Source organism: Microchirus variegatus (assembly GCF_963457635.1).
Source record: "Microchirus variegatus genome assembly, chromosome: 21".
In the NCBI taxonomy this organism is placed as follows: domain Eukaryota; kingdom Metazoa; phylum Chordata; class Actinopteri; order Pleuronectiformes; family Soleidae; genus Microchirus; species Microchirus variegatus.
In genome coordinates this window covers 9,566,437-9,584,890 of record NC_139822.1, presented here as the reverse complement: position 1 = coordinate 9,584,890, position 18,454 = coordinate 9,566,437, and the positions used below count along the sequence as shown (strand labels likewise).

Sequence of the window (18,454 nt, the reverse complement as noted above, 5' to 3'; positions counted from 1 at the left end):
AAACACAGACGATACAAGAAACTTGCGGTGTTTTGAATGGGGTTCGGTTGGCGACAGCCCGACTCTTATTGTGAAAGGCCGCGGCCGGAATTGGCTCCGTTATCTCGTTCCTCACGTAGCGGAGCTCCGTCAAGTGTCACCGGGAGGGGGGATTGTGGGATCGTGAAGCGGAAAAACAAGCCCGTGTTTCTGCAGGAGATGCCGCTGGGAGACGACGACACTCCCCGCGGAACCGCGGAGTAGAAGCCGGTGCCAGTGGACTGTGTGGTGAGTGGGTCTGTCGCGCGTGGGCAGGTTGTTTTTAACCTGTTAGCCTGTTAGCATGTCCTGCTACCTGCAGCTAACGGTGACGGCGTTAGCTTAACGCCGCGCTGTGTTTTTCTCGGCTCTAAAAATGTTGACGCTAACATTTAAACACATTTAAATACTTAACTATTTTTACTTTAAGCGAAGTGAACGTTTGCGGTAAAAATAACGGAGCTTAAATGTATTTTTTTTTCGTAAATTAACGTCAGCGTCGGAGGAAATAACGGTGAGTGACGGATGAACACAGCTGTTTTTATTTAAACATTTATGTCTTTATTCACACAGAACAGAAAATTTTAGTGGATTTATGTCCATACTTACGAATTAACAGGCATTTTGTGCCATGTCGAGGCCAAAAACAGCTGTCTTTAAACGCTCCACGGGCCACTTTGTGAGCAGCGATGTGTACCTAATAAAGTGGCCGCTGAGTGAATGACAGCAGGATGTCGATGCACATGGAAGCGGTTTAAATCAGCCGATATATCGCTAATTATCGCGATAAATGTCAAATTATCAATGACCGATGAGACAATTAATTCATTATCAACGACTAAGTTAATCGCAGACTTTTTTAATAGTATATTTTTTAGATTTATTAAACAAATACATGTTTACCTTCTTTACCGTTTTATGGACCAATTCACTTTGGTGATTTGTAATTTGGTGTTTGGTGTAATTTTAATTTTATTGGAGTTTGAAATGTATTTGAGTGTCTAAACAAAACATTTTATTATCTGAAGGACAATATTGTAATAATACTGCTTTAAAACGCTGAAACAATTACGCTTTTGAAATTATAAGTAGATTGTAAATAGATTTTGGAACTATTAGTAGATTAAAAGTAGGTTTTGTAACTATTAGTAGCTTTTAGAATTTTAAGTAGATTATAAATAGATTTTGGAACTATAAATAGATTATAAATTGGAACTATAAGTAGACTATAAATCGATTTTGGAACTATAGGTAGATTATATGTAGATTTTGTTACTATAAATAGATTATATATTGGAACTATAAGTAGATTATTAATATATTTTGGAACTATAAATAGATTATAAATTGCATTATAAGTCGATTATAAATAAATTTTGGAACTATAAATAGATTATAAATTGCATTATAAGTCGATTATAAATAGATTTTGGAACTATAAATATATTATAAATTGCAATAATAGTAGATTATAAATAGATTTTGGAACTATAGGTAGATTATAAGTAGATTTTGGAACTATAAATAGATGATAAATTGGAACTATAATTAGATTATAAGTAGATTTTGGAACTACAAATAGTATTTTTCAGTCTTTTTCACATTAATCGGATATTGTCGTCTTTGACGTCACGCTCATGACTCTTCAGTGACGTCACTCTCTGACCAATCAGAGACCTTCAGGCTGTTGACGTCACATTTTAGTATCGTCTCAGCTGAACCTCGTCAGAGCAGGAAGTTAAAAGTCGAGCCAGAGCTGAATGATGGAAAAAACGTCTTTGGTTCTGCTGTCGTTTCAGCTCTGTCCACTGGGTGGAGCTGTTTATCGCGCACGCGTGTGTTTTCCAGAGGATTAACTGCAGCCAGGATTTGTTCTCCTGACCCTCACTTGACCTTCTCACACCGTAGTTTCCACAGTGAGCTGTTGTTGCACCAGGTGAAGGAGGAGGAGCAGGAGGAGCAGCAGGAGGAGGAGCAGCAGGAGGAGGAGGGATGCCGGCGGAGAGCGGGAGCAGCGGCGCTGCCGCCCGTCAGGCCAAGCAGAAGAGGAAGTCTCACAGTCTGTCCATCCGCAGGACCAACAGCACTGAGCAGGAGAGGTCCAACCTGCAGAGAGACATGCTGGAGGGACAGGTGTGTGTGTGTGTGTGTGTGTGTGTGTGTGACGTAAATCTAAGCCAATTACTTTGAACGCGCCCACCCGTCTGTTTGTGTCACGGCAGGATTAACCTGGTGCAGATTACTGCACGAATGTCAAACTGCCGGATTCGTGAACTCACCTGGTCCTCAGGTGTAGCACGGCGATCGATCATCAATTCATTGATTACCACGTTCATTTTCAGTGATTCAGCGTCTTAAACATGAGACATTTGAGAAACATCATCATTTCCACCGTTTGATCGACACATTTCTCAACGTTTTCTGCCACTTTATGGACCAAACGCTAACTTTTAGCCACTTAATCCAATATTTACGTGATAAAATCGACGCCATCTTAAGTCTACGATATCTGCGTCACATGATCACGTCTTTATTTCACTGTTAGACAGAAGTTTGTAAACCACTCACTCTCCCACACCAAAGCCCATAGAGAAAACCAGTGATTTTAGCTCACGGGGACACAGGAGCTGCTGGTCTACTGCTGCCTCGTGTGGTCACTTTGTGTCATTAAAATACATTGTAATTAATAACTTTAAATGTATTTTGAATTTTACAAAATAAGACATAGTAAGTTAGTGATGGAGGCAGCAGTGGATCAACATCTTCTGTGAACCCCTGTGTCTCTGTGATGTCAAAATCACTGGTTTTCTCTATGGGCTTTGGTGCAGGGAGAGTGAGTGAGATTACAAACTTCACTTTCCTGTGTGAAAAGTCTCTTTAATGACAAGATTAAGAAGCAAAGATGTGATTTTAGTGTTTAGTTGAAGACTTATTTCTCACTCTGGTACTTTTTTTTTGTTGGGTCACAGTCGTCTGATAATCTGGAGTCTTTCTTGAAAGTGGAGGTAAGTGTCAGGCGTTAGTGTTAATCCCAGATGTAGTTTGAGACACAGCTTCAGTTGTGTTGAGTTAAGGTTTGATTAGTCACTAGTTTTCCCTCGTGGGTAGTTAAAGACATTTGTTCCATGTTTTGTTGCTTTTCCTGCCAAAATCGCGCTCGTACATCCGTCTATACTTATTATACTAGAAGTTTTTCCACTTTTCAGCTTCTTAAATGTGAATACTGTGTGGTTTCTGTGCTCCCTAACCCTAACCCAGAGAAATCATTAAAAGTGGATTATTTGTGAGGTTTGTGGACAAAAAGCAAGAAAAGTGTCCCAGATTATCGTGTTATTGCTAGTTTTTGACCAAACAGGAGGTCGATGGTTCAGTGAAGGTCAAAAAGGAAATAATAACTAACATCCTGAGGGTCAGTCCTGGTGTTTTCAGGTTGGTTCAGCGATCTCTCACACGGCCTAATCTCGCGGGATTAATGGCGTAAAGGAGGAATATCCCTCAGGAAAAAAGTATTTCGGAGTAATCTGACTTTTAATCCATGAACTTTCTGTCTCTGCAGGATTCCAAACTGCCTCTGCCTCTGAGGAACAATCTGCTCGACCTGTTCACGCAGATCGAGCGGGAGTTTGAAAACCTCTACATTGAAAACCTGGAACGTAAGTCGCTGACATACGATGGAAAATTTGCAAACAAACGGCGAGAAAATGGCAAATAATCACACTATTTTGCACATTCTGGTGCCGGGTCTTCAAATTACCACGCTTTTGCAATGGTGCAAAAACTGTGGCGCATTTATCGGAAAAGTCAGAGATTAGCTATGCACCGATCCACTTTTTTCCGATCCGATCCGATACCTGAATTTGAATATCTGCCGATCCCGACACTATTCCGATATGGAGTCTCTGTTTGCTTTAATATTACTATCATTATTATTGTTGATTTTATATAAGTCTCTAATAAACTCCTTACAGGCAAGTATGATGGTTGGAAGTACGTTCGCCAAGCTATGCTAGCTTGCTGTAAACTGTGGAATGGATTTCCTGAACGGATCGCGCATCATTACTCTCATTGAGACATGGCTCCGTTCGGGAAATCCATTCCACTTTTTGCAGCCAGCTAGCAGAGGGATCGGATCCGAAATCTCTACAGTTGGATCGGAAATTACAGATCCGTGAATTACGTCTGTATCGGAAACCCGATACCGATACTGGATCGGATCGGCCCCGTCCCTAGCGGAGACTGCCGTTAGACGTGGCGTTAATCCAGACGTTCAGCGTTTTACGACATTTTGTCAACTTTCAGCGGATAAACCTTGCGTCGTTCTGCTGCGGAGAACGATTTTACATGTCGCAAATAACAAAGTTAGCATCCAGATTTGCAGTTAACGGGGAAACTTAAGGGAATCCTGCCCCCTTAATTTGTCAAATCGATTAAAAGGTTTTATAAATGTTGTAGTTTGTCTCAAAATACAACGTAAAGTTACGTTTACCTTAAATGTTAGCCCTAAAAAAACGAGCTTTGACCGCTTCAAAGGCCTTAACTGTTTCTTATTAATCACACAAACGCGACTTCTTATCGCGACGTTCGCAGCAGACGTTGCTCAGAGATTTTGACGTGAGCGAGCGAGAGTGGAAAACTGAAGTTTTTGTTTTTTTTACGTATTTTACAGTACGCAGAGAAATCGAAACGCTGAACGACCGTCTGACCGGAGATGGACAAACTGTGGACGGAGCGGATTTAGCCAAAGGAGCGCTGAAGACCAAAGGTGAGTTCATGAAAAACAAGAGAAAGCGACGTGTTTTTAAAGTTGTCGTATTTCATGAACGGTTTACGATAGAGAGTGAACGTTTGGTTTGTTAGCGTCAGGAGGCTTTCGGGAACTTCCGAGTTTACATTTGTGAAAAAAAACTGGTGTGAATTGATTGAGAAATTAGAGTTTTAAATCACCCTCGTCTTCATTTTTAAGAATTTTTAACATGGGAGTCAATGGGAGGTTTGAGCGGAAACTCTCTGCGCTTTTATGTGATTTTATGAAAAACTGTAAGTGATATGGAAATGAAAACGACGCACGGGGTTAGACGACGACCACGGCAACGTTTTGATGTCAAAACCGTCCGTGTGGGTTCTAAATTGTGGGCGGGAGACGAGTTTGTGTTGAGATTTTTGTCATCATTTTCATCGCGTGCCACCCAAACGTCCTGAAAAAAAAGTACGAAACTTAAACTGCGATTGTTTAAAAACCGTGACATGTATCGAAACTTTGACTTAAAGTGAGAAAAGTCTGAAGTCTCGCGATTCGTTTAAAGTGTCAACCACGTCTCTGCGCTAACGTACAACGACACCGCGGCGCTCCAAACCGGGCTGCGTTCCAATCGTCGTTTTTCGACCGTTTTCCCATTCGTGTGTTTGTGGAAATGGCAGAGCAGGCACTCTAAATAGCGATATGCTGAAACGTAATCTTAATTTGTCCTTTTTTTCTTTTTTTTTCCCCAGCGAGTCACAGCACAAGTCAGCTGTCACAGAAACTGAAGACGACGTACAAAGCGTCGACGAGCAAGGTAAACGTTTGACGTCGTGTTTCCCGTCGTACGAGTGAAAATGTGTTAGCTACGTCCGTCTCAGAGCGACGCTAATGTGACAGGATTAACGTGTGTGTGTGTGTGTGTGTGTTAACATGAAACATTTGAAAGGAAAGCAGTGAACGTTGTTGTCTCACCTTGTCTCTGCTCGTAGCCGCGTTCAAACTCTTGCCACGCCAGAGTCACCGGATCCCGCAACTTCAGCGTAAGCGGTTGGGAGTTGTGGGGCGGAGACTCATGGGTAAATGTTTCCACTGATGATTTCTCAACCACTTGTGTGCCAATTATGCATGAACAGGGCGTCGGCCGCGGCGTCGAGCCTCCCTCCCCGAGAGACTTGGTCATTCAAATGTAGGAGATTATTGGGATTATTTTTTTCATTTTGTTATTTATTTATTTTTTAAGGCCACGTCCACACGACTGCGCAGTTTCTTTAGCAAAACTCGTTTAAGCTACTTAATACATGTCAGTTTAAGTCTGCGATATCTTTACGAACACGTTTACGTCTTTATTTTCACTGTTAGGCTGACTTTATAACAGGAAACCGAAGTTTGTAAAGCACTCACTCGCCCACACCAAACCCCATAGAGAAAATCAGTGATTTTAACTCGTGTGGATACAGGAGCCGCTGGTCCTCTGCTGCCTCGTGTGGTCACTTTGTGACACTAAAATAAATTGAAATGCAGAATTTTGAAAGCCGAATTTGACAAAATCAGTCATTGTAAGTTAGTGATGGAGGCAGCAGTGGATCAACAACTCCTGTGAACTCCTGTGTGCTGTGATGTTAAAATCACTGATTTTCTCTATGGGCTTTGGTGTGGGAGAGTGAGTGGTTTATAAACATCAGTTTAAAGCAGTTTTCTCAAGATATTTTAGACTTAAGCTGGTGTAGACTTTTATTAAATTAGTAATTTAAGTGACAATTGAAAAAAAAAAACATAGACCCATGGACTTTGGTGCAGGAGAGTGAGTGCTTTACAAACCTCAGTTTTCCCGCTGTGAGATGAAGACGTCGACGCTCGCCTGGATGTTTTGTGTTGCTGTGAAATGAAAACGGTGTAGAAGTGTGGACGTCGCCTCACTTTCTGTGTGAGATAATAAAAACAAAACACAAACCTTATCTCACTAACAGCCCTTTTTTTTTTTTAAAAAAATTCAGTTTCTCCCGTTACGTCAAAGTTTTGGATTTTTTTTAACCTCCTGTCAGCGCTCACTCATAACACTTGGTACACTTGTTTTTTTTTTAAGCTGAAGCACTTAATCTGACCCCCCCCCCCCGCCCACCTCCTCCAAATACCTTTTATTTTGGCCTTAATTAATGACACGATTAAAAGGGAGGAACGTTTGTTTGCTGCCGTAGAGCAGGTGCTTCTTCACAACACAGTGTGTGGTCTGATCGTCGCGTCGCATTTAGCCGTTTTATAAGATACACACCAGGCTTTAAGTGTTTGGACAGTCGGGGATTATAATCCAGATTGGCCAGTACTTCAAATTTAGCTTTAATGTGCTTTAAAATGAGGAAAAACCAGGACAGAAATGTAGTATCTTTAAAAAACTCACTAATTTGGTCCTTGTGGCAAAAAACGTCACCTTCCCAAAAACTCAATCTTTTAAAACTACTTCAACCATGAAATATACTTGTAAATATTTATAATATATATATATATATTTTTTTTACCCTTTAAAGGCCATTATGTTTACCCCAAAAACGACAATAATTTCCAAATAACATGTAGACGTGAAACCTGCAGACCAAATCTCTGAAGCTAAATGTTGACGTGGCTGAGGCAGACTGCACACTGAAGCTGAGTGAACTGTAGAGCATCCAATAATAATAAAAGCTGGGTTTTTGTTAGCTTGATTCAGACTTAGCTCCGACTGCTTCTCAAAGCTTATTTTGCCCTCGCTTCGTAGTTCAAGGAAGAGCTTTTTTGCGGATCCGACGCGAGACAAGAGACAAACGTCATCGTCATCACACACAAACAGCGCTACGCTGTTATACGTTGTACGATTTTTACGTAGCAGTTAATTCCCAGATTCTGAAGCCTGATTTATACACGGATTTTTGACGATAAAAGTCCTGCTCAACACCTGATTTCTTTCTTGCGAGATGTTTCATCTTCACGTGTCTGACATCGGACCATTTGTGTCAATATTTTGCGCTGTGGTTTTTCTACAAGCTACACCACACGCTACATGATGCTAAACCATGCTACACCAAGCTACACCACACACTACATGATGCTAAACCAAGCTATACCATGCTAGACAATGCTACAACAAGCTGTACCATGCTGCACCACGATACCATAAGCTAAACAAAGCTATACCATGCTACAACAAGCTAAACCATGTCATACCACACTGCACAATGCTACAACAAGTTACACCAAGCTACACCACACACTACATGATGCTAAACCAAGCTATACCATGCTAAACTATGCTACAACAAGCTGTACCATACTACACCACACTATACCATGCTACACCACGCTACAACAAGCTAAAGCAAGCTATACCACGCTACAACAAGCTAAACCAAGCTGTGCCATGCTACAACAGGCTTAAAGAAGCTATACAATGCCATACCACACTGCACAATGCTACAAAAAGCTACAGCATGCTACACCACATGCTACATGATGCTAAACCAAGCTGCACCACACACTACATCATGCTAAACCAAGCTATACTATGCTAAACCGTGCTACAACAAGCTATACCATGCTACACCACACTATACCATGCTGGACCACGCTACAACAAGCTAAACCAAGCTATACCAATATTTTGTGCTGTGGTTTTCCGTTTACGATTCGCTCCATGGGCGGGGCTTAGGATAGCTGCCTGCTGATTGGCTACTGGGTTTTGGAGTGACAGCTCAATGGATTGTCATTTTTCTACAGACAAACTTCAGATACGAGTTGTCCGTGGTTTTTATTCACAACATCTGACGAACGGTTAACTTGACAGACTTGAGCAGCGTTGACGTTGACATCGTTTGGATCAGAAACGAAAAGAGACGTCGTTAGAAACGCGACAGATTTAACGCTAAACGTGACGTGCAGAGTCGGCCGAGTATAAATCAGACTTGAGAGAATCTGCTGCGCTGCTTTTTTAACAACCAACACACAAAACTCTTCATCATTCCATCATCTTTGATTATTTTGATTTCCCTATCATTTATGGATGTGATATGTTTTTTTACACAGATACAAAGGTGTCTTCTCCCCCTCGACGTTGTTTATTTTTTATCTTCAGATGAATGACGACCGCTCTCTCTCTCTCTCTCTGCTCTCCCGCTTCCTTTCAGTTGGAATTTATTTAGCGGCCTCTGTCCAAAACGAACCAAGAGTCCAGTCTGTATCATCCCCATCTTTAATGTAAACGCCTCGACCACAACCTGATACCACTGATGATTCATTAATCTTCTTTGATTTATGACTCTTTTTTTTTTTGCCTCCTCTTCCAGTCCAGTTTCTTTCTTTCTTTCTTTCTTACTTGCGGTTTTTTGCACTGACAGTGATCCTGGCACATGCAGTATTCATACATAAAGTGATCTTTTCAGGGCTTTTGTGTTGCGTGTGGTTGTATGAGGTGAAAAATAGATTTCAGCCACTTAATAAAGAAGTTTGCTAATGCATTTAAACTAAAAATTCAAACATACGAGACAGAGAAACTGACGTTTCTCTCCCACACCAAACCCCATTGAGAAAATCAGTGATTTTAGCTCACAGGGACACAGGAGCTTCTGGTCTACTGCTGCCTCGTGTGGTCACTTTGTGTAGCTAAAATAAATCGAAATGCAGAATTTTGAAAGCCGAATTTCATAAAATCAGTCATTGTAAGTTAGTGATGGAGGCAGCAGTGGATCAACAACTCCTGTGAACTCTTGTGTGCTGTGACGTTAAAATCACTGATTTTCTCTATGGGGTTTGGTGCAGGGAGAGTGAGTGGTTTATAAACTTCAGTTTCCTGTTGTTAAAGTCTGTCTCAAAGTGAAACAAAGACTTGAACATGTAATTAAGACATCATAGACTTAAACTGATGTGGGTTGTATTAGATTAAGTGGCTAAAATCCCTTTTTCAGGGTCAAGGGTCAATATCTTTTACAACCACACGCTTCAAAAAAACACTGAACTGTCCCTTTAATGTGTCTGTTGATGCCAGATCTGGGTTGACGGTCATTGTTTGTTTAAAAGCACACAGAGCATCAGTTTGGTGGATCTCTGCAGTCGTTTGCTCAGAAAAACAACAGAAAAAAATCGGAATAAAACTTTTTTTTTTTAAAACGACACCAACGCTGATGTTCGTGGTCTTGAACCCAGAATTTAAATAAATAACTTAAATAAATAAATAACTCTGTTGACTGCCAAAGCTTCTTATTAGTCCCGGGCCGGCATATGATACAAGAACCCCTGCTGAGCAGCTCCTCAGTGACCCTGCTTTACCCCCCCCCACCACAGCAGGGCTCCTACACAGCTGCAGAAGTGAAATCACAGCAATTCAAGGCCTCAAAATCATCATTTATGGCTTTATTTGATGTTTTAATATACAGCCTTTGTGTGTTGCATTCAGGTGACGACATACTGTGAATGTGCTGCTGTAAACTTCCAACTGTTTATTTTCCCACACCAAACCCCATAGAGAAAACCAGTGATTTTAGCTCACTGGGATACAGGAGCTGCTGGTTGACTGCTGCCTCGTGTGGTCACTTTGTGTCACTGAGTTAAGTCTAAATTAAATATTTCAAAAGCCGAATTAACAAAATAAGACTTTTTAACTTAGTGATGGAGGCAGCAGTGGATCAACAACTCCTGTGAACTCCTGTGTGCTGTGATGTTAAAATCACTGATTTACTCTATGGACTTTGGTGTGGGAGAGTGAGTTAGAAAAGTCAGAAAATATAGTATCCAGATATTGTCGATCTCTCACTTGTATGTAACACACACACCTGATGAGACGTACAGTGTGTAGGAGTCCTCTTAAAGACCACGGCCGTGTTTTGTTTGTTGTTGTTTTTACGCGTCTGTGCATTAACTTGACTTGTAACGTCGGCGACAGATTGTGTCCAGCTTCAAAGCCACCACGTCCAGAGCGGTGTGTCAGCTGGTCAGGGAGTACGTCGGCCACAGAGACGGCATCTGGGACCTCGGCATCACCAGGACGCAGCCGGTGGTGCTGGGCACGGCGTCTGCAGGTACGGCGCTTCGCGAACGTCACACGCTTTCTTTGTTCCTGAACGTCTCTTTGTGCTTCACGCTTTACTGCTTTTCACATTCTGGTTATTGCTGCGCCGCGTTACGCCATGCTAAACCACAGTACGACACGCAACACCATGCTAAACCATGATACGCTGTGATATACCATGCTACACCATACTACACCACGCTGAACTACACTGTACCATGCCATACCACAATGCTACACCAAGCTAAAGCATGCTACACCACACACTACATGATGCTAAACCATGCTACACCACATACTACATGATGCTAATCCAATCTAAACCATGCTACACTGCATAGCACCATGCTACAAAGGGCTATACCATGCTTAACCAAGCTATACCATGCCGAACTGCACTGTACCATGCCATACCACACTGCACAGTGTTACAACAAGCTACAACATGCTAAACCATGCTACACCAAGCTACAGCACACACTACATGATGCTCATCCAATCTAAACCATGCTACACTGCATAATGCCATGCTACAATGAGCTATACCATGCTTAACCAGGCCATACCATGCATACCACACTGCACAATGTTACAACAAGCTACACCAAGATACACCACACATTACATGATGCTAAACCAAGCTAAACTGTGCTACAACAAGCTATACCATGCTCACCCAAGCTGCCACACCGCATTATACCATGCTGAACTACTCTTCAACAAGATGTACCATGCTACACCACACTATACCATGCTATACCACGCTTCAACAAGCTAAACCAAGCTATACCATGCTATGCCATGCTACTCCATGTTGAACTACACTGTACCATGCCATACCAGACTGCACAATGCTACAACAAGCTACAGTATGCTACTCCTCACGCTACATGAAGCGAAACCATGCTATTCCAAGCTACAACATGCTACACCACACTCTACATGATGCTACACCACGCTACAACAAGCTATACCATGCGCAACCAAGCTATACCATGCAACACCACATGATATCATGCAAAACTACACTACAACAAGCTACACCATGTTACACCACACTACACCATGCTGAACTACACTACAACAAGCTATGCCATGCTACACCACACTTACACAATGCTGAACTACACTGTACCAAGCCATACCAGACTGCACAATGCTACACCAAGCTACAGCATGCTACACAGAGAGTTTGTACAAAGTGCTAACTTTCCTGTTGTCCACAGACCACACTGCGATGCTGTGGAGCATTGAGACGGGGAAGTGTCTCCTCAAATATCTGGGACATCAAGGATCAGGTAAAACTTCTGTTTGTGATTTCACATGTTTTTTATTATTCAGTCATTTCCAAACGCTCTATATCAGTGTCTGTTGTCATGTGAAGTAAATAACGGTCTGAACTGATGTCCACAGTCAACTCCATCAAGTTCCACCCCACAGAACAGATGGCTCTGACAGGTACTGGATCCACAGTGTTGTCTTCACAAATGTGTTGTCATGGTAGTTGTGTTTGGTTTGTCTCTAACCGTCCCCTCGTGTCCTCAGCGTCTGGAGACCAGACGGCTCACATCTGGAGGTACATGGTGCAGCTGCCGACTCCCCAGCCTGTGGCCGACGTTAGCGTAAGCACCGACGGCGCCGCACGCTCACTCTCTTTACTCGCCGTTTATTTCTCTGCGATGTTACTCCTCCCCTCGTATATATGTGTCCGTCTCTCTGCAGCAGCAGCAGACGCCCTGCGAAGACGACGTAGACTTCTCCGACAAAGACGAAGCGGACGGTGAAGTCGAGGGTCCCAACGACTGTCCGTCCGTCCGCGTGGCCACCACGACTCTGCGCAGCCACCAGGGCGTCGTCATCGCTGCCGATTGGCTGGTGGGCGGCAAACAGGTGGTGACAGCGTCCTGGGACCGAGCTGCTAACCTCTACGACGTGGAGACGTCGGAGCTCGTGCACTCGCTCACCGGTACGATGTCCTGCATGTGTCGGGCTGGTTCTCGCTGCAGGGGGCGCTCATAGCCCACTCAGCGCTGACTTATGTGTCGTTACCTGGCGTTTTAGGCCATGACCAGGAGCTGACGCACTGCTGCACGCACCCGACCCAACGTCTGGTGGTCACCTCGTCCAGAGACACCACCTTCAGACTGTGGGACTTCAGAGACCCGTCCATCCACTCTGTCAACGTGTTCCAGGGACACACAGAGTCAGTGCCACGCTCGCCTTCACCTCAATCTTAACCTTCACCTTAATCTTAATCAGTTCATAAAACTAATCCCACGTTGCCGTTTGCAGGACGGTGACGTCGGCGGTGTTCACGTCGGGAGACAACGTGGTGTCCGGGAGCGACGACCGCACAGTCAAAGTGTGGGACCTGAAGAACATGAGGTCGCCGATAGCAACCATCCGCACCGACTCTGCCGTCAACAGGTCAGGAAAGCCGTAAATTTTGAGAAAAGATGGAATTGTGAGATTAAATTCAGAAAGTCGGAATTCTGAGTAAATAAATTGGAATTCTGAAAATTTAATTCAGAAAGTCGGAATTCTGAAATTAAATTCAGAAAGTCGGAATTTTGAAAAAAAAAGTCGGAATTCTGAGAGTAAAGTTGGAATTCTGAGAAGAGATAAAAATTGGAAATCTGAGATTAAAATTGGAATTTTGAGAAAAGATGGAATTCTGAGATTAAATTCAGAAAGTCGGAATTCTGAGAAAATAAATTGGAATTCTGAGCTTAAAGTTGTAAATCTGCAAAGAGATTAAAATGGTAATTTTTAGAAAAGACGGAATTCTGAGATTAAATTCAGAAAATTGGAATTCTGAAATTAAATTGGAATTATAAAATTAAATTCATAATATTGAAATTATGAGATTAGATTCAGAAAAAAGTCAGGATTTTGAGAAAAAAATTGGAATTAAGAAGTTGAATTCAGAAAAATGAAATTCTGAGATTCATTTCAGAAAGATGGAATTCGGAGAGAAAAGTCTGAATTCTAATAAGAAATTCGGAATTCTAAGACTAAAGTCGGAATTCTGGGGAAAAAGATTAAATTCTGAGATTTAAGTCAGAATTTCACAAACTGAAGTCTGACTTTAATCCCAGAATTCATCCTCCTCTGTGGTTTTAATCGGTGACTTCCTCTTCAGGATCAGCGTGTCGGCAAACCAGAAAATCATCGCTCTTCCTCACGACAATCGGCAGGTCCGGCTGTTCGACATGTCCGGAGTGCGACTGGCTCGACTCCCGCTCAGCAACAGACAGGTGGGCGTGTGCAGGAGGAGGAGGCGGGGCTGGAGGCGGAGCCTGTGTTGAGTGTGTGTGTGTGCTATGGTAACAGTGTGTGTGTGTGTGTGGTGCGTTCAGGGTCACAGGAGGATGGTCTGCTGCTCCGTCTGGTGTGAAGACAACGTCTCCTGTAACCTTTTCACCTGCGGCTTCGACCGTCAGGCCATCGGCTGGAACATCAACATTCCTGCTCTGCTGCAGGAGAAGTGACCTGAGGAGTGACTCCTCCTCCTCCTACGGTGACTCCTCCTCCTCCTCCACCCAGAGTTCATGTTTAGTTTTAACCAGTTCATCGGAAACCCTCGCGTGTCGTCCGGTTTGACGCTCGACGCTCTCAATCTCAATTTCTTTAACGGACCCAAAGTAGACTCTCCCGTGACCCACATGTGGGCCGCGACCCACTCTTTGGGAACCGCTGCTCTGAATCCCAACCCGGTGATATTCACAGAGCACGAGGAAGAAGTATTTAGTGCTGCTTAAAGCTGCCTGTTTAACAAGATATTCATCGTTATTTAGAAACAAAGAAGGTCAGACTGATGCTTTTAATCTGAAATTTCCCAGTTCATCTTCTGCGTTAAGTTTCCTCTTTTTGGAAAATCGTCAACAAAGCGTCAAGAACAAAACCTCTTTGGCCAGTTTTTCCTTGTAATAATGATAATAATAATAATAATTGCGATACTCGGCTCTTGTTTGTCGTTCTGCTTCTCGGAGCGTAGAAGGGATTAATGCACCTTTATTAAAAAGTAGCTGTTTCTGTTAATCTGACGTCACTTTCTCCGTTGGTCATTTGGGCCAAAATATTTTTGGAAACGTTGTTAAAAAGAGTGTTAGATGTGCCACATGTCGGAATTCTGAGAAGAGATTAAAGTCAGAATTTTGAGAAAAGATGGAATTCTGAGATTAAATCAAAAACTTGGAATTCTGAGGAAAAAAAGTTGGAATTATGAAATTATATTCAGAAAGTCGGAATTATGAGATTAAATTCAGAAATTCAGAAAGAAATTCGGAATTCCGAGAAGAAATTGTTCAATTTAGTTTTTTCTTGAGAAAATAACCTGCTTTTAATTCATTTGTGGTTTAAAAGAAAAAAAATACACAAAAGTCACTTTGATCTTGTAAATAATTCAATCTCATTTCTCTAAAACGCAAAAAAAGAGAGGGAAACTTGCGTCATATTTGACCTGAGAAAACTCTTCTTCACTGTGTTCTACCAATCATTAAAGGGATAGTTCAGGTTTTTTCTTTTTGAATTTCGATTTTAAAAAGTATTCCTGAAGTATTCCTTTAATTGTTACTAATACTAATAATAATAATAAAATAAAAACGTATTAGATTAGATTAGTTTATCGCAAAGCCCTTTAGTGATTTAGAAGCTGAAAGTAGTTTGCGTGGACTCTGTCTGTCGTGGTTCTCATGATGCGTTCACTGTCACCTGCTCTGCCACTGCCGTTAAAACACTCAGCCAAAGCTGCATTCAAGTGCAAGGGAGAGGTGTGTGTGTGTGTGTGTGTGTGTGTGTGTGTGATACAAATGTATTAACGTAACGTACGCGGCGTGCATTCACGACAAAGGCTAGCTACTTCGTTTGCGATGAATAAACATGAGTGTGTCTTTTGTTTAGCTTTAGATCTGCTTTTTCAGCCTAGCAACAGAAAAGCCGATTTTTCGGTTTAAATATTTGGAGCGATCGCTGAAGTCACTCGGCGCCGACGTTCTTCCGACGTACGCAGATGTCGTACGAATAAGCGCAAACGTTGCAACGTGAGGCCATTTTTTTTCAAGTGGTTAAAAGGTTACCTGAGCGGCGTATACTTACCCGGAGATAATGCTAAGCTAACTGCATTGTTTCTCAAGACGTCCAACTTCTTCACTCACTTCCTGTCCCGCCCTCTTCCTTCCTCTGAGGACTTGGTTGTGCGAGAGTGAGCGGTTTTCTCAAGATATGACGTCTTTTACCCAAGGCTAAAGCTAAGCTAACTTTGCTCATAGCGTAACTGAGGACTTTTGGTGTGGGACAGTGAGTGGTTACTTTCTTTGGTGCATTCAGTTCAAGATGCGACTTCTGACCTGGCGCTAATGCTAAGCTAAGCTAACTACGTTTACGTAATTTCCAGCGTAATGTCCAACTTTGTCCGTCCTCAACAGTCCTGCACTTCCCACGATTTCCCAACATCACTACGTCGAAAGAACTTTAACGCTGATTGGTCGTTTTACGTTGACTTTTACGACTTTTCGACGAACGTTCTCCGACTCTAACCTTTACCGTCGTATGATATAAATCGAAAAATATATACGAAAACACACGGCACATTTCACGCGCAGCTGTTTTATTATTCACTTTTTCTAACGTTTGCGACGTCGTCGTCCTGCACATCGTTACTTTGACGAAATCTGTCGTACGAAGTCTAAAAAAAAACCTGTAACGTTTTAACTTTTTAGCGTTCATGAACGCAGAGTAGACGTTTAATCGCAGATTAATTTTCGTCAAAAGTATCATTTACGTTGTAGCGTGTGTGTGTGTGTGTGTGTGTGTGTGTGTGTGAGCGAGCGCGCGCGTGTGCGATCTATCGTTTTCTTAGTTCCGTTAAGTTCAGTCGCGTTCGGCTTCGTCGTCTGCCTACAACGAGCCACTTTCAGGACTCACCGGTTTTAACTGAATGTTCGTTTTTAGGGAAGATTTTTACGTTGTCGCTAGTTTTTCGCGCTCTCGGTCACGTGATCGCGTAAAAAAAAAAAAAAAACGTAACATCAGCCATCTCGAACCCAAGCCTTTGTGAAACCGTGGCTCTTTGGTGTTTTTACGTGTTTTTACGTGTTTACGTGTCACGCCGCAGCCTCGTCTCTCAGATTAAAAAAATAAATAAATAAAGGCGGGTGTGGATTATTTAATCTGTGAAGTGACTCGAGGAGAAGAGGTGAAACATGGGAATAAAAACATTTGTAGTGTTTGAATGTTTCCGTGTCGAGTTGTTGTTTTTTTTTGAGTGACATTTTTGAGATTTTACACATTCCTAACTTTGATTTGGGAAATTCCGACTTCCGACAACAACAAACAAGATGGCCGCCACTGACAGTATATATCAATCATTAAAAATCACTTTTTATTACTCCTATTGTCAATAATGCTACGCTATCTGGCTAGAGTAAGTCAAGTTTTCTCGCAGAAATGTCGCGATTAATAATGAGTTTAGCTCCATGTTGTGATGTTAGCAGCTAATGTTGCTCGACACTGTGACAACAGTGTTTTGATGTTAGCAGGTAATGTCGCTTGAAACTTGGACAACAGTGTTTCTGACGTTAGCGGCTAATGTCGCTCGACACTGTGACAACAGTGTTTCTGACGTTAGCGGCTAATGTCGCTCGACACTGTGACAACAGTGTTTCTGACGTTAGCGGCTAATGTCGCTCGACACTGTGACAACAGTGTTTCTGACGTTAGCAGCTAATGTCGCTTGAAACTGTGACAACAGTGTTTCTGACCTTAGCAGTTAATGTCGCTCGACACTATGACAACAGTGTTTCTGACGTTGGTAGCTAACTTTCTTTTCATAACATCACTACTTAAGAGATGGCTGCACCCTTCTGGAGAGAAAGTGTATTACATTCATATATTTTATAGCAAATGGAGTAGAATATCTGCACTGACAACAACATACAAGATGGCCGCCACTTATTGTATATATCAATCATGAAAAACACGACTTTCCAACACTTATTAACTGGAACGTGGGGAACTCATAGGTGACGTCGCTCCGAGTTCCGATGTAAATGGAATGCACCATCGATGACAAAAACACAGAAATGTACACAAATAAGTGGATTTTATTTGTCAATATAAACTACACACACACTTTTACAAAAATGAAGACAGGATATGGAGAGAGAGGACGTGGCTCTTTCAAAATAAAAGCCTCAAAGTATATTTGTGATTGCACTGATTGTTTAAAGTGATAAAAAGGGAGGAAAATGACAAAAAAACAACAACGGTAATAACAGTAATGACTCCACATGTTGTAATACAGGTGATCGTCCTCTAGGTGGCAGCATATCTTCACCCTGTGGAGCCACATTTACAGTTTCACCAACTCTTCTTTCATTTTTTAAACGCATTTCCACGAACACGAGTGACAACGGTGAACTGAAGGTGAGTCATTTTCACAGAATGAACTCGGTCGGTGGGTGAAGTCAAACACTTGGTTTTTTGGGTTAAATTTCCTTTACAGATTGGGATTAAAGGGATTAAATATTTCAGAATTCTTTAAAGCACACACACACATTCCAGGATTAACTGTGTTTTTTACCTGCTCTGATTTCACAGAACCTCGACGTCAAGCCATTTTTTTGCAAGTTGTTAAAAAGTTACTTGAGCTGCGTCTTATGACTTGT

The 18,454-nt window shown here is 42.2% G+C and overlaps 2 protein-coding genes across 4 annotated transcripts in view; both read left to right on the top strand.

Annotated features, from left to right (window-relative positions):
* Positions 1–18,454, top strand: part of LOC310942586 (tripartite motif-containing protein 16-like) — a gene marked incomplete at its 3' end in the record, with an annotated part of 323,438 nt that overhangs the window by 282,983 nt on the left and 22,001 nt on the right. The gene's annotated exons all lie outside the window — the stretch shown is intronic.
* On the top strand, positions 136–16,992 carry LOC310942232 (WD repeat-containing protein 37). 3 transcript variants are annotated; one of them, XM_083907569.1, is made up of 15 exons: positions 136–267; positions 1,927–2,151; positions 3,575–3,671; positions 4,685–4,780; positions 5,509–5,573; positions 5,749–5,835; positions 10,662–10,797; positions 12,014–12,085; positions 12,201–12,245; positions 12,333–12,409; positions 12,513–12,753; positions 12,849–12,990; positions 13,080–13,214; positions 13,930–14,044; positions 14,147–16,992. In XM_083907569.1, the coding sequence occupies exons 2-15, from the start codon at positions 2,011–2,013 to the stop codon at positions 14,276–14,278; spliced, it is 1,581 nt and encodes a 526-aa protein (XP_083763695.1). In that variant the 5' UTR covers positions 136–267; positions 1,927–2,010; the 3' UTR covers positions 14,279–16,992. The 3 variants fall into 3 exon arrangements, with proteins under 3 accessions (XP_083763695.1, XP_083763694.1, XP_083763696.1); XM_083907568.1 differs by having other exon boundaries at positions 12,510–12,753; XM_083907570.1 differs by lacking the exon at positions 5,749–5,835.

What these genes read in the sequence shown, in the direction of transcription:
- LOC310942232 (XM_083907568.1), top strand. Translation starts at nt 2,011, where the DNA reads ATGCCGGCGGAGAGCGGGAGCAGCGGCGCTGCCGCCCGTCAGGCCAAG. An exon ending in TCTGGGACATCAAGGATCAG is followed by an intron (nt 12,086 to 12,200) that starts GTAAAACTTCTG and finishes TGATGTCCACAG; the next exon opens with TCAACTCCATCAAGTTCCAC. An exon ending in ACCGACTCTGCCGTCAACAG is followed by an intron (nt 13,215 to 13,929) that starts GTCAGGAAAGCC and finishes CTTCCTCTTCAG; the next exon opens with GATCAGCGTGTCGGCAAACC.